General features: G+C 44.0%; 1 protein-coding gene across 1 annotated transcript; it reads right to left on the reverse strand.

Moving 5' to 3' along the window:
- Positions 1-240: 240 nt before the first annotated feature.
- On the reverse strand, positions 241-1,584 carry LOC136837275 (uncharacterized). Its single transcript, XM_067102014.1, has one exon. It carries the CDS (start codon positions 1,582-1,584, stop codon positions 241-243), a length of 1,344 nt encoding a protein of 447 aa, XP_066958115.1.
- Between the last annotated feature and the right edge of the window lie 23,438 nt (positions 1,585-25,022).

The raw sequence follows: 25,022 nt of genomic DNA on the forward strand, positions 1-25,022 counted from the left end.
CCAAGTCCTTGGAAATGTAGGATCAATCCGATCCTGTATCAAACATTACAGTTGCAGATATTATACCCTGATAGCCTACAACCTTTATCTTTGCTGTTTGTAATACACAACACTGCTTAATAGCCCCTAGCCCTTGACTCACAAGGAGCCACTCCCACATGTGTAACAGATTCACTCTCCCCGCACCTTTTCTCCTTCAGGGGTTTTCTCACTAGCTGTTACAGGGTTATCGCTTCGGACTTACGACAAATAAGTGCGTGGTGATGGCCACCCTTGCACTTTTGAACACCTGGCCCAGCAACCCCTTGCATAATGGCCAGGAGATAAACACTTAAGACACAGCCGCTTTCCACGAATGGCTTTTTCTCTTTCATGAAGAGAGAGCTTCACTATACCAAAACACTTATCACTAGGATGCAGCTTTCCACAGAATGCACACTGTTGCTTAGAGGCACTATCTTCTGACGAAGTTTGAAGGGCTGAGGCAGAACCCTGGATGAGCTTTTTCTGCCTTTTTTCCACGCCAGGATCCTCAGTCTTTCGGTGGTTCAGCCCCTGAAGGGCCTCAGCCCTTTCTTGCCCCTCAACTTCTCGTTGTAGGAATTCCAGCAGCCCTTTAAGGTCTCCTTCCTCTTGCTGACTTCGAGACCACTCCAGTCTAATCTCGTGGGGGAGCAGGGACAAGATCATGGGCGCCAATACCAGCCCATATTGGTCCCCTCCTACCCCAAGAGCCTCCAAACTGCGAACATGGGCTATCACGTCGTCTTGCAACTTCCGCAACGCCAAGAGTTGATTGTCGTACTTCGATCTCCTTGACAACGCAAGCTGCATTAGGTCCTGAATGTGGGCGGAAATTATCTTGTTTGGTTTGGCATACCTCTCTTTTAACAGTTCACATGCTGAATTATAATTAGCTGCCGTCTGAGCCAGACCCTGTATAACTCTTCTCGCCTCGCCCTCCAACACAGAGCGCAGGTACATAAATTTGTTAACAGGAGGCATAGGCTTGTCATCAACAATAGCCTTAAACTGATCCCAGAACGGCATCCACTCAGTTATTTTCCCGCCAAATTTTAATAACTCAAGCCTAGGCAATTTCACACTATCTGCTTCACTACTAGGCTCACTTGCAGAAATTATACTGCCTTCAGTAGCCCTACTATTCAAGTTCACAAGTCTACCATTGCCTAACCTTTCTAAAACTTCTGCAGCAGCAATGCGTGTTTGGTCTACTTCACTGAGGAAATCGTCGGCTTCATAGACTAACCTTTTGACTTCTTCCAGATTTTCGATCAAGTCTTGCATCGCATCATCTAGTTCAACCCACTTAGACTTACGGTGGTTGAATTCGTCCACTAGGCTAGTCAGCTCATGCCAGCTTGGTTGGCCTTGTAGAACTCCACTTAATTTTCTCGCAGCACAACGCAGCCATGCTTCAGCTCCGACTTTCTTCAATCTAAGACTTCTCAGTTTCATCAAAATGTCAGGAAATCCGGGAAAATCTTCGTCACTTTCTTCTGATCCCGGGTTCTGGGCACCATGTAGGTTATTTGGGGCCTCTGGCCCCTCATCGTGAGACATTATCTCCTCAATACTCAACTTTCCCACAGGAGAGAGAGAAACATGCGCTTCCTTCAATCGTTTATTTCCTCTCACAAAAAATTCAAAATTCAAACAGCTTGGGGAGAACGTAACAGGTTCCACAGTTCTTTTTTATAATTCCCAGTTCACTCAAAAATTCACAATAACGGTACAAACAAGATACAAAACACAATTGGTACATCAATTTACAACTTCAATATAAAAATAGCAAGAAACTCTGAAAAGAACGGGCATAAATACGACACAGCACAGGGAATGGGAACTTCAAAAGGCGTCACCCTCATAAAGGGCAAAACAATAATTGTTTTACAACACAAACACATATATACCTGATTAAACACACTCCACAATTGTCATATAAGTAAAGTTTAGCAATACTCAGTAAATCTACTTAAATTTCCACATATTAATACAATGTAAACAAACAGGGAGCGTTCTTTTAGACGCTAAACGTACATTTTAACAAACGTAAACACAAGATCGAGAGTATTCTTTTGGACAAAAAAACATACATTTAACAAATACTAACTAACTTCTGATAACAACTTGCTTTATATAACTACAGGGCCGCCATTATGCAGGATCCTCAGTTCAAGTATTCTGTAGCAAATTGCTCGGTTCACTTTTTGTCAGTGGGTACGGCCCATACCACCTGCCATGAGCATAGTCCTTGTAAAAGAACAAGGAAAATTTGCTTGGTCGCCAGATTTGGGTGAGATCTGTAGTATGCTCCTGGCAGCAAGTTTTAAGGACGAAACAGCTCCTTTTAAGCTGTCTCAATGGGGCCTAGGGTTCAGTAGGGGTGAGGAAGGGGGAGATTATCTTTCCGGCAGAACTCCAGCAGCAGATAGTTAACCCTTCCTCTGAACAACATCAATGTGTGGCCCAAAACCCATTAACCCTTAAGGGACGGCATAATTTATCAATGTGCAGTACCCCAGACCAGGGAAACTTTGAGGTTGGCAAAATAAAAAAAAATCACATCAATGGAAAGAGAATGACACGTACATTCACACTGTATAAATAAAAAAATTCTAAAAAATTTTCCCTACCTTCCACAAGAAGTTGAAAATGACTATTTACAAACCCTTGTGGGGCCTCATTTACAAGACAGTCTTAAATTTTACCAACTTATATATGTTTTTGCTAATAAGTTTTTTGGATTTTGTAAAATTATTATTACTGCTCGCATAATATCAAAACAGATAAGAAATAAAAGCAGTAAAAAATTTTTTGCATATTTGTTGTAAAATATTTACGTAAATTTACGAGAAGGAAGATTCAGTAACTTTTTTTTTTTACTTTTACATGCTTTTTCTTATATTTCTTTGCAATTTTCTTTGTAAAATTACATTTTACACATATGACTTACCTGATAGTCATAATAGCTGTCGTCTCTGACGTCTTCGGCAGAAATTCAAAAATTCGCGGCAGCGTCGATAGTTAGGTCACGTGATACCCCCTTCCCCTGGCCCCCTACAGGGAGTGAGTGGAACTACCCACCAATACAGTCAGATGTTTTCTGCCGATTTAACCGGTAACACGGTTGAATTTTGCTCCGGTAGGAATTTGTTTTCTGAGGAAGTCATCGGTTTGCTTTGGAATCTTGGTGATGTACTCAGTTGAGCAGTTGTTTTTGATAGTTGTTAATTATAAATAGTTTTTGATAATTTAGCTTTTTTTTGGATAGTCAGTCTAGGATGTCGGACACGGGTTCGAGTCAGGCTAGGTATTGCAGCAAAGGCTGTAAAACTAGACTAGTAACAGCTAGACTGGACCCGCATTCTGTATGTGTTAATTGTAGAGGGCAAGTCTGTACTTCATCACTAACATGTGTAGAATGTAATAGTATGACTGAGAAGCAGTGGAAGGATTTAGCTAGCTATCTCAGGAAATTAGACAAGGATAAGAAGTGCAAAGCCGCTATTAGGGCTTCGTCTGTCATTTCTAGAAGTAGTAATGCAGAATTATCTTTGTCTGTTTCTAACATATGTCCGACTAATGAACCCGTTCCTAACTCAGACCCTATTATCCCGGAACCCGAAACTGTTGCCAGTCTTAAGGTAGAGTTTGAGAATTGTTTCTCTACTGTGATGTCGGCAATTGAAAAGTTGGGTGCTGCTGTGGAAGTAATTGCCAGTGATAAAGTGAAAAGTGTTTGTGCAGTGGAGGAGGTGGCTGTTTGGCCCGTCGCTCTCCTAGACCGAGACCTCTGTCATACTCCCTGTATCTGGGAGGAGACAAGTCGAAAGTCCAAGGGAGGCGCGGGGTCTTGCTCCCGAGCAGTCGCCCCTCAGACAGTCCTGTAGAACGCTCCCAGGATGTCATGGAATGCCATTGGAAAGGTGTTCAGAGGAAGTGTCTCTCTTCGAGTGAGTCTAGCGAAGAGAGGTCTCGAAGAGAGATGGGCGCCTTAAAGATCAAAGTAGACCGCTGAAAAGGTCTAGAGGTGTGTCTCCTGGGGAGGTTCTGAAGAAGAGGGTGTTGCAAGAGGTCGATCCAGAGCCCGGTGTAGTTATTGGGACTCACCGAGAGTTTCTCTTCCCAGTTTATAAAAGTAAAATGAAAAGATCAGTGGAAAAGGTAGAAAGATTGAAAGAAACTTTCTAGCGGAGGAGAAACAGGTTTCTAGTTTTCAAGCGCCTCGTTCTTTAGATCCAGACCGTCGAACATTCAAGACCATCAGGCGAAGCATTCAGGGTTCCAGATCAGTGTTCGTCTTTTTCGATGGCGCCAGACCGCCATACGCGCATCCAGTGGCTCCTGACATCCAGGCATCGTTTTTGTGGCTCCAGACCGCCAGGAGCTGTTTTCTTCACCTGATAAGCGTTTTGCGCCGCTTTCTGGAGCAGCAAACCGCCAGGCGCCTCTTCAGGTGGCGCCAGATCACCATGTGCCGCATCGGGAGGCGCTAGATCGCCATGCGCCGCATCGGGCGTCGCCAGTGGCGCCAGACCGCCATGAGCCGCGTTCAATGGAGCCCAACCATCCTGCACTCCTGCCTGAGGCGCCAGCCCGTCATGCGCTTTCGGCGTCGGGATCTAATAGCGCAATTAATGCGGCTGCTGTACATGTTCATGCCTTGCAGCCACCTGCGGGGTCTTCCTCGAATCAGGACTTGTTAACTGAGAAAGTTGAGAGACAACAGAAGGTGTTATCTTCTTTAGAAAAGAAGATGGAGAGTATTCTTAAATATTTTAATCATTCAAGAGATAATGTAGGAGAGAATCAGGATCAAGTGGAAGTTTTAGAAGTTGAGCCTGCAGTGAGGTCTGTGGCGGTTTCTCCAGTTTCTTCTAAGGAAGATTTGCCAATAAGGGAAGAAGAGGAGGAGGCGGCAGTAGAAAAGGAGAGTCCTTCTTCTGCTTATAAGCAACTTTTGAGATTTTTTGTGCAGAATTTTGCAGATTTCTTCTCTCCAGCAGTACCAGTTTCGCCGGAATCCCAGTATGCTAAGGACACGAGTAGTCGTCCGTCTCTAATAACCAAGTTGGTTTTATCAATCTCCTCAAGAAAGACTTTGAAGGGGATTGAAGAGTGGTTGGAGGAGAAGAGGCAACTTGGAAAGATGCAGTTTTGTATCCCTCCTTCTAAGCTTCTTTCAGGAAGGAGGAACTGGTACAATACTGGTGAGTGTTTTTCCTTGGGAGTGTCAGCTTCCTCACAAGGAGATTTTTCTGGCATTGTTGACTCGGCGAGGAGGTCTGCTCTTAATGCTGCCAAGGTATTTTTCGCCTCTTCGGAACTGGACAGGCTCTTTAATGGTGTATTCAAGAGCTTTGAGGTTATTAGTTTCCTGGATTGGGCTTTTGGTGCGTTGGGTAGAAAACTGAATGAACTGGATTTAGATCAAGGCCAATTTGAAGACCTTTCTGGAGTAATGTCATGTATTGACAAAGCTGTAAGGGATGGGGCAGCAGAACTCTCCACTTCCCTTCTGTTTATATTGTTAAAAAAGAGGGAGTTGTGTTGCTCTTTTTTGGCTAAAGGAGTGTCTAAGGCACAGAGGTCTGCATTGTTATTTGCGCCTCTGAACAAAAGTTTTCTATTCCCGCAGAATTTAATTTCCAAGTGGCGGCTTCTCTTCAACAGAAGACTACGCAGGATCTTCTAGCTCAGTCGACCAGGAGGCCTAGACAAGCGGGGTCTGTTACTCCTAGACAACAAGTGTCTTCGTCTTCATTTAAAGATCGGTCCTTTTGGGGCAGAGAGGCTACCAGACCGTATCCCAGAGCAAGAGGGAGAGGACGTTTTGTTCCGAAAGCAATCAAGAAGTCTGAGACTGACAAGAAATGAGGTTTTCAACCTCCACACACACGTGGGAGCGAGGCTCCACAGTTTTGTAAAGATTTGGGAGAGCAAGGAGATAAGGATAGTTTTTTATCTGGACGACTGGCTGTTAAAAGCAGAGACGAGAGAGAAGTGTGTGGAGGATTTAGAGAGAACTCTGTCTCTGGCGAAAGAGCTGGGGATTATTGTAAACTTTCAGAAGTCGCAGCTAACACCATCGCAGTCCATTACTTATTTGGGAGTAACAATGAACTCAGCGACTTTTCAGGCTTCTCCGTCAGAGAAGAGAATAGAGACGGCATTGATGAGAATTCAGGAGTTTTTGTTGAAAGAGAAATGTTCGGCAAACGAGTGGATGAGCCTCCTCGGAACGTTGGCTTCGTTGGAGAAGTTTGTGAAGTTGGGAAGGCTTCACATGAGGCCTCTTCAGTTTTACCTAAAAGGAAGTTGGGATCGAAACTCTTCTCAGACTCATTTGTGTTTCCAATTTCAAAAGAGATCAAGGAGGATCTGAGTTGGTGAAATTCAGTAGAGAGACTGAAAGAAGGTCTGTCTCTACACAAGAAGAGCCCAGTCCTGATGATGTTCTCCAGCGACGATCAAACCTAGGTTGGGGAGCAACATTGGGACAGAAAAAGGCTTCAGGCCAGTGGACAAGCATTCAGAAGAGTTGGCATATAAATCAGGAAGAATTGGAAGCAATATTTTCAGGGCTTCGAGCGTTCGAGTCAATAGTAAGGGACAAGACAGTGATTGTTCATTCGGACAATACGACTGCACTGTCTTATATAAGAAAGCAAGGAGGAACGCATTCTTTCTCCCTTTACGAGAAAGCAAAGGATCTGTGGTTATGGACAGAAGAAAGGAAGGTAGACATATTGACTCGCTTCATTCAAGGGAAGCTGAATGTCAGGGCGGATGGATTGAGCAGGAGGAACCAAGTACTTCCTACGGAGTAGACGCTGAACGCCCAAATTTGTCAGAGGCTTTGGACGATTTGGGGAGAACCATGGATAGATCTGTTTGCGACGGCCGAAAATCACCGTCTTCCCGTATTCTGCTCCCCAGTGCCGGACGAAAGAGCCTGGGGAATAACGCAATGTTAATGAGCTGGTCTCATCTGGAAGTTTACGCATTTCCCCCATTCAAGATTTTAGGGCAAGTGTTGGCAAAGTTCAGGGAACAAGTAAATTGCAGAATGACACTAATAGCACCCTTCTGGCCGGTGAGGGATTGGTTTCGGACCTTTTAGATCTACTGATGGATTTTCCAAGAATACTGCCAGAGAGGATAGATCTACTCAAACAGCCAAATTCGAAGGTGATCCACAAAAATCTGTCCGTTCTACATCTGACAGGATTCAGACTGTCGAGCGAATCCTTAGACAGAAAGGATTTTCGCGAAAGGTTGCTGAGGCAATTGCAAGACCAAGGAGAGTCTCTTCAGAAAAATTGTATCAGTCCAAGTGGTCTATTTTTAGATTGGTGCAAGCAGAATGGAATCTCTTCTACAAAAACCTCTGTTTTGGAGATAGCAGAATTTTTGTTATTCCTGAATAGGATTAGAAAGTTCTCGTCCTCGACCATTAAAGGCTACAGAGCCATGTTATCTTCTGTCTTTAGACATAGGGGTGTAGGCATTTCTTCTAATAAGGACTTAACAGATTTAATTAAGTCGTTTGATACTACTAAGCAAAATGTTCAGAAAGTAGTTTCCTGGAATCTCGACGTAGTTCTTCATTGGCTTATGTCAAGTAGATTCGAACCTATGAAAGATATTTCATTAAGAGATTTAACAATGAAGACAATGTTTTTAGTTGCACTCGCATCTGCGAAAAGGATTAGTGAGATTCATGCTCTGGATAAAAGAGTCGGCTTTTCCAGACGGAAAGCGGTTTGCTCCTCTATGTTTGGTTTTTTGGCTAAGAATGAGTGCCCTGCAAGACCGTGGCCGCGTTCTTTCGAATTAAAAGGCCTATCAGAGTTACTCGGTTCTGAAGAATTAGAAAGAACTTTATGTCCAGTGAGGGCTTTAAAGTTTTATCTCGAGAGGACGAAAGACATTAGAGGTCCAACGCAAAATTTGTGGTGTTCGGTAAAGGATCCGAAGCGACCCATGTCTAAGAATGCATTAGCTTTCTTTCTCAGAAAAATTATTATGGACTCACACTCTGAATTGGATCCCGATCGTTGTGAAGTGCTTAAAGTGAGAGCCCATGAGGTTAGAGCGGTGGCTACGTCTTTGGCATACCGGAAAAATTTGTCATTAGACAATATTTTGCAGGCTACCTTTTGGAGGTGTAACTCAGTGTTCGCCATGCATTACTTAAGAGAAATTGAAACAGTTTTTGAAAATTGCTCAACGTTGGGCCCGTTTATGGTGACTGGCACGGTTTTGGGGGAAGGGGTATAGGGAGTCTTTCCTTCCTAATGAAACCTATTAATTTTTCGCCTTGAGATGGGTTTGTTGGTTTTGGGAAGTCTGGGGGCACTACGTGTGTCTGGAAGTGCCCTACAGTTATATTTAGGGTGAATTGGGTTTATATATTTAGTGGTGATACCCTTATGGTGAAGGTTGTTGATGATGCTAAAGCCCAGAGCAGGGGCACGTTTAGTATCTATTATGCATGATAGTCCACGGTTCGCCCTCGACTACATGTAAGCTCTCATGCACTCGGCAAATCAGGTCTATATACCTTGTCGGTGCGACTGAGGATAGCAATGAAAAAGGCAGTACCAATGACTTCAGCTACCTCAGAAGGTAAGGAACTACCGGATTCTTTTTGAATCTTGACAAATTGTTTAGTGTGTTACCTGCCATGAACCCACCGCCTATAATGTGCCAATCAGCTATTATGACTATCAGGTAAGTCATATGTGTAAAAATGTCATTTTATGATAAAATAAAATTTTACACATACTTACCTGATAGTCATACAAAACCCACCCTCCTCCCCAATCATGGGCAAGGGTAGCATAAAACATCTGACTGTATTGGTGGGTAGTTCCACTCACTCCCTGTAATAGGGAAGGGGGCATCACGTGACCTAACTATCGACGCTGCCGCGAATTTTTGAATTTCTGCCGAAGACGTCAGAGACGACAGCTATTATGACTGTCAGGTAAGTATGTGTAAAATTTTATTTTATTATAAAAATGACATTTTACAACCGACATACTATCGTAAAAGACAAAAACAAAAAACAACAGCAACCCCTTCGTATATTTACAAGCAAATTAACAAAAAGACTCGTGAGAGGGAGAGCTGCAGTACCTTCCCCCTTGAAGTCACAAGCATTACTGATACAGGCCTAACTCTCATGTCTATATAAAAGTTGCCATTAGTGAATTTATAGCATATAGAAGTACTGGCACCTTTGTTTCAAATCATTATTACCATAACAGTGGTGCGTAATTCTGCTTCACACTGAAGCTCAATCCGTACACTAGGGGTTAACAGTCACCAATACCTCCTAGGTTAACCCTGTGGAGGAAGTAGAGGAATCTTTACATAGAGTTCACATACTGATTAAAAAATATGGGGAGTGAACATTGCCATCGAAATGGCCCTGCTGAACCCAGAAGGCTCAGGGACATAAATTTAAGCGAGCCATGCGAGAAACCTCACAGAAGTAATTCTATTCCCCCTGCAGCAATCATTGCTGAATAGGATCTTTCCCCCAAAAGGGATACTGGGATCCACCTAACTCAGACTGAAATGTCTACTTTTTTTTTGGAAAGGTATAGTAATTTGCCCAGGACTTCTGCCCCTTCATTAACAGGCGGTTACAGTTTAGTTGCTGAAGCTCAGTTAGATTGCACAAGCTCCCCCAAAAGGGATACACAGTTTATGGCAAGCTCCCCAAAAGGGATACACAGTTTATGGCAAGCTCCCCCAAAAGGGGTAGAATTTTGCGTCAAGCTCCCCCCAAAAAAAAAAAGGGATACACAGTTTGCGCCATTCGATCAGTTCTGTAAGAAAATTGAGTTTTTATTGACCTGTACCCCCAAAAGGGATACACAATTTGCAGCAAGCTCCCCCAAAAGTGATACACAGTTTGCAACATTTGATCAGTTCTGTAAGGAAATTAAGTTTTTATTGACATGTACCTCTAAAGGGATACACAGTTTGTGGCAAGCTCCCCCAAAAGGGATACACTGTTTGCAGCAGGTTCCCCCAAAAGGGATACACAGTTTGCGCCATTTGGTCAATTCTGTAAGGAAATTCAGTACCATCAAAGATACCCTTGCCAAAGAACGGCAGTATATAAGGGACATGAAGCATGATTCTGAAAAGCAAAGTCAGTCAGTCATGTAGGCACCAGAGTATAAAAGTACTACATCCTGTAACTGAAAAGTGAGTGTAGATACAAATGCCGCCCAAACAAGGTCTGATTTTAGAATTCCGACTAGAAACATAAATGATTCAGTTTTGAATACAGAACTTCAGATCAAAACATAATAGGGGCTCCAATACTCACCCCTGATGATACTGATAATCCTTGGTGAGACACCTCAGTGTGCACTTTCTCTCCCAATGGCAAGTAGGTAATTAATGAGAGAAAAACTATGATTGAATTTGTAAATGTAGAATTTACAAACAGCAGCATTCCTTAATACAGAATGGTACCTGGTACCATCCTTACCAGAGTTGGAGAAACCACTAACAGACATGGTTTTCTTACCTGTGCCTGTAGCATTAAAAACTAAAAAAATCACCCTTTACCAGGTCAGTGAAAAATGGATCTCTACTTCCTTTTTGAATTAGACCCGAGTTGCTCACCAAGTAGCCTAGTCAGAATTTTATGCTAGGCTCCGACTCCTTAGCATTATAACCTCTACCACCTTGCTGGAAGTTGCCATCTTAAGGCTTCCAGAACATCCCAGGTTAATTTTTGCTGTTGAGGCCAAAAGTCTTATGAGAACCCGATGGAAAGCACTCCTTGACTTCCTAGAATGGCGCATAAAATTGTGTATGGAAGCATTGGAGAGCTCCATCAAATCACTCTCCAATGTCACTGCATTGTTACATTCTAACCCCTTCTGTAAGGACCTGTTAGAGGAGTCTGTTGTGGCTCAACTCAACGAGCATGCCCACCAAGAGAATTGTACAGTGGACGCTCTTCTGGGAAAAGAGGAATTCAGGAAACGGAAACAAAGAACCCAAAATTTCCCTTTACCCAACCCCAAAAAAAGCTCATTTTGATAAAAAATCATATAAGCCTTCAGTCACCCCCAAAAATTTTTCCTCAAAAAACAGTTAGGTGGTCAGAAGGGACAATTTCCTGCTAAGGAACAACAGCAACTTCAAGGCCATCCTTTTTCACAAGGTCCAAAAACCATCTCATAGGGGGAAAAAGGAAAAATAACACCTGGAATGTCTATCGAACATGAAGGCATAGGAGGAGGCAGATACCAAGAGGAATTATATTGGTTGGGGGCCAGCTTCGATGACATCACAGACAATGGAAGTTTTCCCTGTGGGAGGACAGAAACTTGCGTACATTCGCCACCAAGTGTGTGTCTTCAGTGTCCCCAAAAGGGACTCGTCCAAAAGAAGAGTGATCCTCAACCAATCAACATTGAACAAGCACATTTTTGGCTGAAAGTTTTGGATGATTACCATTGCCTTAGTACATTGAATCATTTCAAAATGGGGCTTGGACAGTTTCTATGGATCTGAAAGATGCACACTGGCACATCCCTATAGCCGTTCCCTTCCGCCCCTTCCTAAGGTTCTGAATAGGGAAAGATATGTACAGATTCAAAGTCATGTCCTTCTGGCTAAACATTGCCTAAAGAATATTTTTAAACATCTAACTTACCTGGTAGTTATATATATAGCTTTAGTCCCAGAATTTCAAAAACTCGCGGCAATCGCCGATTGGGTAGTCAGGTGATCCACCTGTGCGCCCTCTACCCAGGTACCTGGAACCATCCTAACTATTCCTCAGATCTTCCCTGCCGCCGTGCCGGTGACATCGTTGGAATTTCGCTCGCAGCCCGTGTTTTTCTCAGTTTATTTGGTGAAGTACACTTTGGCTTTGGCTTTCGCTCGTTTTCGGGTTTGCTTTTGATTTTTTCTTGGCCCTTTCAGATACTGATTGGTTTGACCCTTAGCTTATTTTTTTATCTCTCTCTTGGATTTTTTATCAACATGTCTGACTCTTCATCGAGTGTGAGATTGTGTGTGAGGGGATGTAAGACTAGGCTTTCTAAAGCCTCCTTAGATCCCCATTCAATATGTGTAAAATGTAGAGGTAAGAGATGTGAGTTGGATGATAGATGTGATGAATGTTTGGGTCTATCTGAAAGGGAATGGTTGGATTACAGTCGCTATGTGAGGAAGCTTGAAAGAGACCGGCTCAGAAGAGCCAAGAGTTCTGTCTCGCTCTTCTAGGGATAGCCAGGGATTAGATAATTCTTTGCCCCATGCTAACGACCCTATTGATCCTTCTCCCGTAGTGGTATTCCCTGAACCCCCTTCTGATACAGGTAAAGACCCAACTCTTAAGGATATGATGGTGGCCATTCAAGCCCTGGGCCAACGGGTAGAATCCCTCGCAGAAGACAGGGAAAAATTATGGTCGGATATGAGAGATCTTAAAAGTGCAAGTGTCAGTGCAAAGGTTAATACAAGTACAGTGGAGGGTGCGGCCGCTCGGATCTGTCGCGCTCCTAGCCCTAGACCTCTTCCAAGCTCCCCAACCCGGCCGCTTGGATCTGTCGCGCTCCTAGCCCTAGACCTCTTCCAAGCTCCCCAACCCCTGGGAGAAGGAAAGTCGACAGGCGAAGGGAGGCGAGAGGTTTTAGCTCCCGAGCGGTCGTCCCCTCGAACGTTCCTGTTGACGCTTCCCAGGACGTTCACCCTCGCCATAGGAAAGGCGAGTTAAGGTTGTGCTCTTCATCTTCGGACGACGCAGTCCCCAGACAGGGCTGGTGTCTCGCGTCGGAGTCGAGACCGCTCAAGAGAAAACTTCCCCCTGTTGAGGGACGTCGTGAGGAGTCAACTCAAGCGCCAGGATGTAGCCACTGGAGTAGCCCAGAGCGCTTTCCTTCCAGCTCCGAGGGTAGCTCTCCTGCCAAAAGCAGGCGTAAGCTGTCATATTCGGTCAGGACGCCAGGCAGCAAGAATGTGGCGGACGCTTTACTGCCTTCTGTACATGCTCCTTCTCTTCCTTCAGATTGGTACCCGTCCCCGGAACACTCTCCCCAATCCTTACGAGACGTTGAGGAAGAATTGATGGATGCTGTTGCGGCTTCCCGATCTGTTCCCAGCAGCAGGAAGCTCCGCAGCTGGTTTTACTTAAGGATATGCAGCAGAAGCTGTCTTCCCTGATGCAGGCGTGGCAGCCAGACAGACAAAAGAAGGATAACGGACGTCCGGCTAAAAAAGTTCAAAGCGCTTTACGTCCTTTTGGTGAAACTTTAGACGCGGGATGCACTGGCGTCAAGCGTCTAGGAGTCAAGCACAAGGACGACAAGCGTCAAGGAACTGGATGCTAGGAAGTCAGGCGTCGGGATATTGGAATCCAAGACGTGGAGGTAGCTCAGGGCGTGGGATGCACTGGCGTCAAGCGTCTGAGTTTAGAGCGCCTAAACATCAAACTTCAAGAGAATGGACGTCAGGACGCAGAGGTAGCTCTGGACGTGGGATGCACTGGCGTCAAGTATCCAGTAGCTACGGACGTCAAGCGTCAAGAAGCTGGACGCCAATATGCGCTAGTAGCTGGACGCCAGGATGCCAAGCGTCAAGATGACGGACGCCAGGACGTTCTGGTCGAAAGCTCTGACAGCTCGGATGCAGCAGCAAGAAAGCAGGACGTTGCCACTTCGGTAACAGGACAACAGTCGGATGAGGTGGACGACGATCTTCCTCCCTCACCAGACAATCCTGTTGATGACATATCCGCCGAAGAGGAACGGAAAGACCAACACCCCTCGTCGGACTTGAAGAGACTGATGAAAGTTTTTACGGAACTTTTTCCGGATAACTTCGTACCAGCTGCTCCTCGTTCGCCACCTTCAGAGTTCACTTTAAGGAAGACTTCTATGAAGGCTGTCTTTACGAAGATGGTTATGTCTCGCTCATCCAAACGAGCTTTGAAAGTAATGGAGGATTGGATGAAGACCTAGAAAGACCTAGGACGGACAGTGTTCTCTTTTCCCCCGGCCAGACTAGCGTCTAGATCTAGTATTTGGTACGAGACTGGAGAAACTCTTGGCCTGGGAGTTCCTGCCTCTTCCCAGGGGGACTTCTCGAGTCTCGTTGACGCTTCTCGCCGTGTAGCCATGGGGAAGTCAAAGGTGTTTTGGTCTGCGTCAGAGATGGACCACCTTCTCAAGGGAATCTTCAGGGCCTTTGAGGTCTTTAACTTTCTAGACTGGACCCTGGGAGCCTTGGGGAAGAAGACGGACACCATCAAGAATTCAGACCCAGAGGAACTTGTCCATATCATGTCGTGTATGGATAAGGCTCTCAGAGATGGGGCTAACGAACTAGCGGCTCTTTTCTCTGCAGGAGTCTTAAAGAAAAGGGCCCATCTTTGTTCTTTTCTTTCCAATGGGGTTACGCCCATTCAGAAATCGGAACTTATTTACGCTCCTCTTTCTGCCCATCTGTTCCCACAAGAACTAGTAAAAGAGGTCACATCAGCCTTAGCACAAAAGGCCACGCAGGACTTAATTACCAAGACAGCTAGGAAAGTACTGCCAGCGAGCTTCGTCACACAAAAGATTAAAGGAGAAGCTCCTGTGTCTCGGCCCTTTCATGTCAGAGCCCCCAGTAGAGGAAATACAAGATCCGCTGGTAAAAGGACGACGAAGAGAGGTTCCAGACAAGGAAGAAACAGAGTCTGACGGGAGTCTCCTTCAGACAGCGGTAGGAGCCAGACTGACCAACTTCTGGCAAGTGTGGGAGAGGAGAGGATCGGACCTATGGTCCATCCAATTGATCAAAGAAGGGTACAAGATCCCTTTCCTAAGGAGGCCCCCCTCTAGCAACAAGACCGATAGACCTTTCGGTCAAATACAAGGTGAAAGCCAAGGCGGAGGCTCTGCAACAACAAATTTCTCTGCTGTTGCAGGAGGCCATAGAGAGAGTTCAGGATTTGGAATCCCCAGGATTTTACAATCGTTTATTCCTGTTCCCAATAGCTCGGGGGGATGGAGACCAGTGCTAGACGTGAGTGCACTCGACGTTTTTGTTCAGAAAATAAAGTTCACGATGGAAACGAAGAAATCGGTTCTAGCAGCAGTCAGACAGCACGACTGGATGGTTTCATTGGATCTTCAGGATGTGTACTTTCACATCCCTATCCACCCGAGCTCCAAGAAATATCTGAGGTTCTTTCACAAGGGAGAAGTATTCCAGTTTAGAGCCCTATGTTTCGGCCTAAGCACCGCTCCGCAGATTTTCACAAAGTTAATGACCAACGTGACTGGAATGCTGCACACGAGGCATCAGAATCTCCTTGTATTTGGACGACTGGCTCCTCAGAGCTCCTTCCCGCACAGCACACGCTGCCTGGAGGACCTTCAGACAACGATTCAATTATCGGAAGAACTAGGCCTACTGATAAACAAAGAAAAATCTCAGCTGATCCCATCCCAAGAGATTCTGTATCTTGGGATGAGAATTCAGAGTCAGGCTTTTCGGGTTTTTCCGTCTGTATCAAGGACGGAACAAGCCTTAGAAAAGCTTCAGGGCTTCCTAAGGAAACGGACATGCTCAGTGAGGGAATGGATGAGTCTGCTGGGGACCCTTTCCTCTCTAGAGCAGTTTGTCTCCTTGGGGAGACTGAACCTTCGCCCGTTACAATTCCATCTCAATCGGAACTGGGACAAAGAAAAAGAACTGGAAACGAAGTGCATCCCCATTTTGGAGCCTGTAAGGCGATATCTGGAATGGTGGAACGACCCCATCAAACTACAAGAGGGCCTTTCCCTAAAGCAGAGGAACCCAGACCTAGTGTTGTTCTCCGACGCGTCAGACTCAGGATGGGGAGCAACTCTAGGAAAGAACGAAGTCTCAGGCTCCTGGACCAGAGAGCAAGAAGTTTGGCACATCAACCAGAAGGAACTAACAGCAATCCTTCTAGCTCTCAAGGAGTTCGAACTCTTAGTAAAGAACAGAGTGGTACAGGTCAACGCCGACAACACGACAGCGTTGGCCTACATCAGCAAACAAGGGGGCACTCACTCCAAGTCTCTATACGAGACAGCAAGAGAACTTCTCTGGGCAAAGGAGAAGAACGTGAAGCTATTAACCCGCTTTATCCAAGGGGAGAGAAATGTGAGGGCGGACATGCTGAGCTGGAAAGATCAAGTCCTGTCCACAGAATGGATTCTACATCAGGACGTCTGCAAGAGCATGTGGCGGATTTGGGGACGGCCATGCATAGACCTTTTCGCCACAGCACAAACGAAGAGGCCAGAAACTACTGTTCACCCGTTCCAGATCCCGAAGCGGCCCACATAGATGCGTTCCTCATGGACTGGTCCAATTTGGACGTGTATGCATTCCCTCCTTTCAAAATAATTCACAGGGTACTGCAGAAGTTTGTGTCACACGAGGGCACCAGAATGACCCTAGTGGTCCCTAACTGGCCGACAAGAGATTGGTTCACAGAGGTACTGGAATGGATGGTGGACACCCCGAGAAGACTTCCTCAGAGAGTAGATCTACTCAAACAACCCCACTTGGAAAGGTATCACCAAAACCTCCAAGCTCTACACATGACTGCCTTCAGACTATCGAAAAACTCACAAGAGCTAGAGGTTTTTTGAGGGAGGCAGCTAGCGCGATCGCAAGAGCAAGGAGGTCATCCACCATTAAGGTATACCAATCCAAGTGGGAAATTTTTAGAGGATGGTGCAAGAACAACTCTATATCCTCTTCCAGTACCTCTGTGACTCAGATAGCAGACTTCCTTCATCTTAAGAGGAAGCTTAAGTTTTCTATTTCTACCATTAAGGGATATAGAAGTATGCTGGCAGCTGTCTTTAGACACAGGAACTTGGACCTGTCTAACGATAAGGATCTCCAGGACCTTCTCAGATCCTTCGAAACCTCCAAGGAGAGGGTACAAACATCACCAACTTGGAACCTAGACGTGGTCCTGAGGTTCCTCATGAGTAATAGATTCGAACCTTTGCATAGGACATCTTTAAAGGACCTCACCATGAAAACTTTTCCTGGTCAGTTTGGCCACAGCGAAAAGAGTAAGTGAGATTCATGCCTTCAGCAAGGATATAGGTTTTAGACAGGGCAAGGCAATTTGCTTACTACAACTAGGTTTTCTTGCTAAAAATGAACGCCCATCACAACCCTGGCCCAAAGCGTTCGAGATTCCGAACCTGACGGATATCACAGGTGAGGAAATAGAGAGAGTCCTGTGCCCAGTAAGAGCTCTAAAGTACTATCTGGAAAGGAGAAAGGACTGAAGGGGGAAGTCAGAAGGGCTTTGGTGCTCGGTCAAAAAACCCTCGCTGCAGATGTCTAAGAATGCTCTGTCTTATTTTATCAGACAGTTGATAAAAGAAGCACATTCAGAATGTAAGGAAGCGGACCACAAGACTCAAAAGTTAAAACGCACGAGGTCAGGGCAGTAGCAACCTCTGTAGCCTTTAAACAGAATAGGTCCCTGCAGAGTATCTTGGACACGACCTTCTGGAGGAGCAAGTCTGTTTTTGCCTCACATTACCTTAAACAGGTCCAAACTTTATACAAAGACTGCTACATGCTGGGTCCGTTTGTAGCTGCTAATTCAGTAGTGGGAGAAGGGGCTACCCCTGCAATCCCATAACCCAATACCCTTTTCCTTCCATGGAACTAAGAAGTTGTTTATGGTTGTTTGCGAAGGCTGGATGCAGCCTTCCGCAATCATTAGCAGACAGATAGTATGTTTTTTCTTGAGTTTTTTAGTCAGGTGGTCGTTTGTTCCTTGGTAGCGCCCGGAACAAGGGTATTCAAAGGAGGTCTAGTCACAAAGAGGTTATACACCGGTTGACAGCCCCTAGAGATTTTCAGCCCCCTGGGTGGATCGCTGGATCTCTTAAGGAATGCAGACATAATGAGGCAGGAAAACAATGAAGTCAGCTTCCTTAACAGGTAGGAACCTTTAGTTGGTTTTGCAATTTTTATTATTTCAATTCCAACGATGTTGGCTGTCTCTGACCCTCCACCAAAGGTGTCAATCAGCTATATATATAACTACCAGGTAAGTTAGATGTTTAAAAATGATATTTTCATAATAAAATAAATTTTTGAACATACTTACCTGGTAGTTATATATAACTAAATTCCCACCCTCCTCCCCTCTAGAGACTAGGGGCATGGAAGATCTGAGGAATAGTTAGGATGGTTCCAGGTACCTGGGTAGAGGGCGCACAGGTGGATCACCTGACTACCCGATCGGCGATTGCCGCGAGTTTTTTAAATTCTGCCGTGACGTCAGGGACTAAAGCTATATATATATAACTACCAGGTAAGTATGTTCAAAAATTTATTTTATTATGGAAATATCATTTTTCAAAACTAGCAACGGTATTCGTTCGAGAACTCAAACAAAAAGATCTGGGGGCCCACAAGAAAAGAGTGCTTGAAAATCCTAAGAGCAATGGTCAACTGACTTCAGTACAGTCAAAAGGTTTTGTTATAAATTTGAAAACATCCTGCCTCACGCCCAGCAGACACTCATCCTGCCTCACGCCCAGCAGACACTTTCATTGGCTGGGACTGTGTTGGGATACTCTTCACAGCCTGTTGTCTCTCCCCATCATACTCAAAACAGAATAAGGCAAGTCCTCAAAAAGTTCCTTGCACAGCCCAGAGTTTCCAGATGGCAATCAGAACGTATGATGGGCCTGCTGCAGTTCTCGTCAGTAATAGATCCAATACATAGATTGCAACTAGAAATGTGAACAAATTCTGGCTATTGCATGCAAGAAAAAAGATGCAAGACAGACCTCATCAAAGGATTAAAAGAGGTGGGGAGATACTTCGGCCTTAGATTTGGAAGGAATCTCTGGTGAAACAGGTCACCCTGACTTCTCCATCTGTATGAGTGACAAACTCATAGATGCCTCGTTGACAGGTTGGGAGGACATTGGGAGGATTGTCAGGTGGCAGGGAGGTGATCAGCTACTCAGGAATTGTTATATCAAGTTCCTGGAGCTGATGGCTGTCTCTTTGTCTCTCAAAAACTCAAACCTCCAGAAGAGAGAGAACATAACCACAATATCCTACATCAAGAGGTCTGGATCACATTCACCTCCTCTCAATATGGTAATGTTAGCCATCCTTTGGATGGTGCAAGCAAGGAAGTGGCACATGTCTGCAGTTCACCTCACAGGGGGTCTCATTGTAATAGCACTCTCTATCAAGGAAAACGACAGCCTCAACAGAGTGAATGTTGGACAACCACTCTTTTCAAATGATAGCCAACATGCTTCCCCAACCTGAAGTGGACCTGTTTGCCACATACTAGAATCACAAACTCCTAATGTATGTCTCTTCAGACCTGGACAGTCAAGCAACAGCAAGAGATGCCTTCCTTAAGACTGGAACAAGGGGAGGACGATAATTTTTCCTCTATTGTCCCAGATTTCAAAGATTTTGAGCAAACTTCTAACCTTCATAGGAATAGTGTACTTAATAGCCCCAAATTGGCCTAACAGGCATCGGTTCCTATTACCTCAACAGTGGACAAAAAGATAAATTCCACTGTCGTCCGCTGTTCTATCCCAGACAGTAGGAGGGAAAGTGTCTCCTTTCTAAGCCGAGACCTTCACGTATAGATTTTTAAAAAATATCTATCGTGATAATTACTCGCCCAACATTGCTGGGTACCTAGTGCAAAAATTACGGACTTCTATCCAGCATTACCAGTCCGTATGGAAAATATGGTTAGATTATATCCATACTGAGAGCCCAGTACTCTATTTTTCTTATATACCCTTTTGAAGACAAATGCCTTGTGGTTACAACAGTCATGGCATACAAGGCTGCATTAACGGAACCCTTGCTTTATGGATTTGGGATTGACTCCAGTATAGAAATTGTCACTTCCCTTCCGCAGTCTTTTGCTCTGCAAAGGCCCACTCCCAAAAGGCTTGCAATTGCTTGGTCCCTGAGCAAGGTGCTTAGACTTCTATCATCCCCTCAATTCAGTGAACCCAATACAACCACAACGCACAGGCTACAAAAGGTGATCTTCTTGATTGCATTAGTATCAGGAGCTCGTACAGTATTAGTGAACTGGGCTGGCTTAGATGGGGACGATGCATCATGCAAATAGCTGACCATCAATTATTATTGTCCCCTGGCCCATCATTCCTGGCCAAGAATATGGATCCTTTAAAAAGGAAATCCATTCTTATAAGAAAATTCAATTTAGCAGACAAGACATTACGCCCAGTTCAAGCACTTAAGGTTTACCTAGAAGTCATTTTCCTATACCCTAGCACAAACTAACCACTCTCCTTACAAGACTGAGAATGATTCTAGTGTTTTCTCATTAAAAAGACAAATCCACACTCTTTCCATAGGTCACTTGATGTTAGGAAAGTAAGTACGTCTTTGGCCTTCTTCAGAAATGTCTCTTTCAAAGAAGTCTCCAAATGTGTAGGGTGGTCATCAGTTAAATCATTGCCACACGTTCGAACAAATTCGACTACATTTTGTATCAGTAGGTGGCATAGTTAGTCTTAACCCCTAGGTGCTGTGGCAGAAAACCAGGGGTCATATTGACGGTGAGTATGCTAACTATCGCTGGGAGATGGGTGACAGTACTACAACAAAACCCAGCATGCTTAGGTAAGCCACTGTAGAACTACATCCTAAAACATAAGTTCGTGTATAGTTTCTTGTTCCTTGGTATCAAAACCTGAAAAGTATTTGGAATAAAGAATGGGACTTGAAATCTGTGGCTTGACCTTGGACTGGAAATATTATTTCCTTTGGGGTGTTGGGATTAAAAAGCGAGAGCTTAAATTAAGCCTTTTTCGTCACCTGTCAGTTTCTTTTGTAAAGCTCCTTGAGGACGAAACAGCGACTACTCTATATCTTTGGTAGTCGCTGTTGAGTCCTCAAAACCCTCCCACTTCCCTGACGAAAAGGCATGGGATTTAGGCAAAGGGGTCAACCTCCATTGACCAACAGAGAGTAATGGCTCCTTGGTCCTTTAATGGCCCGGTTGTAAACAAGAGGGTGGATGAGCATGCGCAATTGTCACTTCTCTTTCTTGCAGGTTCTTTTGACATTGGAAAAACTGGGTTCAGCTTCGCTGAAGATAAGGGAAAGTGCCCTCTTATCTTTGAGTCCATTATATACTCCATCATGTGTTATAATATTAATCATTACGACACGATACCTGGCCAAAAGACCAACTAGAAGAGAATTCTTTGATATTAGTTTGGTCACCATGGAGCTCTGGTAGACCATGGAAGGTAACTCCTTTAGGACTCAACAGTGACTACCAAAAATAGGTTTTTCCTACGTCAAAACCTGTTTTTTTGTTTGATGTATTTTAAAGACTGGGTAAAATGGAAAAAAGTTTGCTTTTTCTTTTGTGTACAATTTTTTTTAAAGTGTGTGGTATAATGGGTTTGGGCAAAATGAAGAAGAAAGTGATTAACTGGCAGTGTAACCTACCATATTGCACGTTGTTACAAGTTATGGTTAAATAACCTAGCTAATTTGCCTTTTGCATCAAGTTTTCAGTTTAAAATATGATGGTTGTTGTTTATAAGCATATTGCGTATTTATATATAAGCATTGACAAGGTAGGGGGAGTAAGGGCAGGAGTTACTGCTGAACACCTGCAATTTTTTTTTTTTTTTGCTTGCCCCATCTTAATTTCATCCTTATCCAACAGGGCCTTGGTTCTATTAATCTGCATACTCAGGAGTACTTTATTAAATGGATATGTAGCCATTTCTGTAAAATACTGGTGTAAAGAGCTTTGAATGACTGTTTTATCATCGGAGACCTTGTTATGGACATAAACTGCTGTTCCATGATCATTATCAGTTGTCATAGTCACTTAATGGCTAAGTTTCTATGTATTTATTATATCACATGTGCTGGAGACATGGTCACATAGGGTTATAATCTGATACTAGTTGTATGTTACCAAAATGGATTTTTGTTTCAAGTCCAATTACATTCAATGATTTAGGCAGTGACTGGAAAATTGAAGAAGGGTAGTCTTCATATACTGTAGAGATTTACCACTATTCTTATCATATCAACATCTTGGAGCTGAAGGCAGCCTTCCTAGCGCTTCAGGAATTTCAAGAAAGGGTGACAGGGCACTCCGTGATCTTCATGCCTGACAACACTACAGTGGTGGCTTATGTCAACAAATGGAGGGGCTAGTGTCCTATCAAGTCCATGACTTGGCTGTATAATTACATCAGTGGGCTGTCTCCCATTCAGTAGTTCTGTCAGCCAGATACATCCCAGGCAAGAGGAACGTTGTGGCAGACAAACAGAGTTGTTGGGGTCAGGTCCTGGGAATGGAAAGGCTATTCCATCTTTGGGGAAGGCCTACAGTAGACCTTTTTGCAATAAGGTTCTAAAAAAAAAAACTAGAGGTTTTTTGTTCAGTCATTCCAGATCCCTGGGCTGCAGCAGAGGATGCCCTACAACATCCGTGAGACAACCTGGAAGCATACACCATTCCCCACTTTTGTCTAATCTGTCAAGTGATCAACAGAGTGATGATCTCCCATAACCTCAGGATGACCCTAGTGGCTCCCTTTTGGCCACATGCAAAATAGTTTCCTGACCTCCTAACCTTATTGACGATGCCCGGGAGGCCCCCAATGGCACAGCCTTCTTTGCCAACCACACATTGAGGGTTTCACCGATCGTTAGGGTCCCTATCCACAGCTGGAGATTATCAAGTATCTTTTGTGAGCGAGAGGCTTTTCTCATAGAGCAGCATCAGAAATATCAGGGTACCTCAGAAGACCATCGACAGCCATATATGAAGGAAAATTGGCAATATACTGTGATTGGTGTCATCAGTGGGGTTTCTAGGCTGTTGGAACTTCTATTCAATAAGTAGTGGACTTCCTCATCTTTCTCCCTAGGGAGAAACTTCTTGCAGTTTCAACCACCAAAGGCTAGAGCGCTGCTCTAGGACTGGTGCTACATTTGAAGGACATAGATCTCTCTTCATTGTGGGAAGTTTCTATGCTTCTCAAGAGTTTTGAGCAATCCTGTTCCCCAAGAGGTCTCAAAGATCCTAATTGGGACCTGACCATGGTGCTTGGCAGTCTCATTCGCCCTCCATATGATTCCCTATGGGGCTCAACAGACAGAGATTTAACCCTTAAGACGGTTTTTTTACTGGCCTTGGCTTCATCAAAGAAGATTGGTGGATTACATGGGCTCTCTTATTGTTAAACATACAAGGGGTTGGAGTTCCGTAGCCTTCGAGCTTTTAATGTTAAACATACGAGGGGTTGGAGTTCTGTAGCCTTCAAATTTGTCCCGGAATTTGTAGCTAAGACTCAAAATCCCTCTTTTCATGATAACAGATTCAAGTCTTTCTTGATCCCCTATCTTGGGAATTTTGTTGGTGATGATCCAGGCAAATTACCGTTATGCCCCATCAGGGCACTGCGTAGCTATCTAAAAAGGACTCGGCATCTCAGACCTAATTGCTGACGACTTTTTGTTGGCATAGGCCAGAACAAGAAAGAAGTGTCCAAGAATACTATCTCCTTTTGGTTACGTGAAGTGATACAGTGCATGCAAGAGCACATGATGTTAGGGGTCTTGGCCCTACCATTACTTTCAAGAACTTGTAGGTTCACAGGATTTTGAGGGTAGATATCTGGCTTTGCCAAACCACCGTCACATCCTTCTACCTGCAGGATGTTGCCCACAGATCCTCGGACACTTTTTCCTTGGGTCCAGTGGTGGCTGATCAAGTTGTGTAGCTCATCCAGTGCCCCTGGCAGGACAGTTTTGTATCGTACCTAAGATGTTGGATAGGAAAGTGAGAGTGAATGAGATGTGTAGAAAATAAGATATATATCTTAAAAGTTTCTTGTATATAATTTATTTTTTTTATTTAAAAAGATCTCTTAACCCTTATTTAATTCTTTAAGTACTGCATTCATTATTGGTAATGTATATATAAGCAGTTATTGTATGGCAAAAATTAGAGATTTAACTTCCCCGCTATTTTCGTTGTTTAATGACTGTTGAACCATTCAAGAACTTCAAGTAAATCGAGTAAAGTAAACAGAAGATTCTTTGAGGGTTATTTCCATTCGGCAGTTGTTTCCCACCAAGCATCAACCCACCACTTCCCTTACCAGGCTTGTGTTTAACTCTGGGAAATATTAATAAACTTTTACAGGAAACCTTGTTATGGATCTTATTCTCTGCTAACATGGAAAAATAAGACACCGAGTCTGCATTTCAGAGCCCCAGAATGGCAGCGGGCAGGATGTTTCTCCGCCCTTTTTTACCAGCTACGGCTGTCAGTTATTCCTAGCATTCTACTGTATCAGCTGTGGTTGGCATGAAGATCTAATATCGACAGGGAACTCTTCAGGCACCTTAAGACATCTGGTTACTTTGAGGTTGTCTCATTTTTTGTTGGCACAACTCAATTGAGTTATTGAAGTAATTTTTCTTGACGTCCATATCACTAGTCCCATAAATTAAACCTCGTAAGTTATATATTTTTTATTGCCATTATTGAATTTAAGAGATCTTTATCCCATTATAATAGTTTATAATAAGTGAACCCCCCATGTTCGTGGGGGATGTGTTTAAAATCCCTGTAAAAACACTTAGAACTGCCTATTTTGATAGTTCAAACACAAATAAAAACCCCTCTAAAAATGCTTATACCCGAGTATTTTAATAGATTTATACAAAAAGTTCATTTAGTCATGAAAATGATATGAAAATACAGTAATTAGTGAATATTTCTCAGTGAAAAATACTGCGAATGGGCGAATTTTCTGGGAATAATGTCTATATACGTTCCAAAGAGAAATCTGCAAACAGGTGAGTCCATGAATCATGAGACCGCGAAGACGGGGGGGTTTACTGTAACTGATTTCAAGATGGCATACAGCCCGAGAAGAACCCTAAAA

The sequence above is a fragment of the Macrobrachium rosenbergii genome, chromosome 58 (assembly GCF_040412425.1).
Source record: "Macrobrachium rosenbergii isolate ZJJX-2024 chromosome 58, ASM4041242v1, whole genome shotgun sequence".
Classification (NCBI taxonomy): domain Eukaryota; kingdom Metazoa; phylum Arthropoda; class Malacostraca; order Decapoda; family Palaemonidae; genus Macrobrachium; species Macrobrachium rosenbergii.

Coding starts and splice junctions, on each gene's coding strand:
- LOC136837275 (XM_067102014.1), bottom strand. CDS start 1,584: ATGTCTCACGATGAGGGGCCAGAGGCCCCAAATAACCTACATGGTGCC.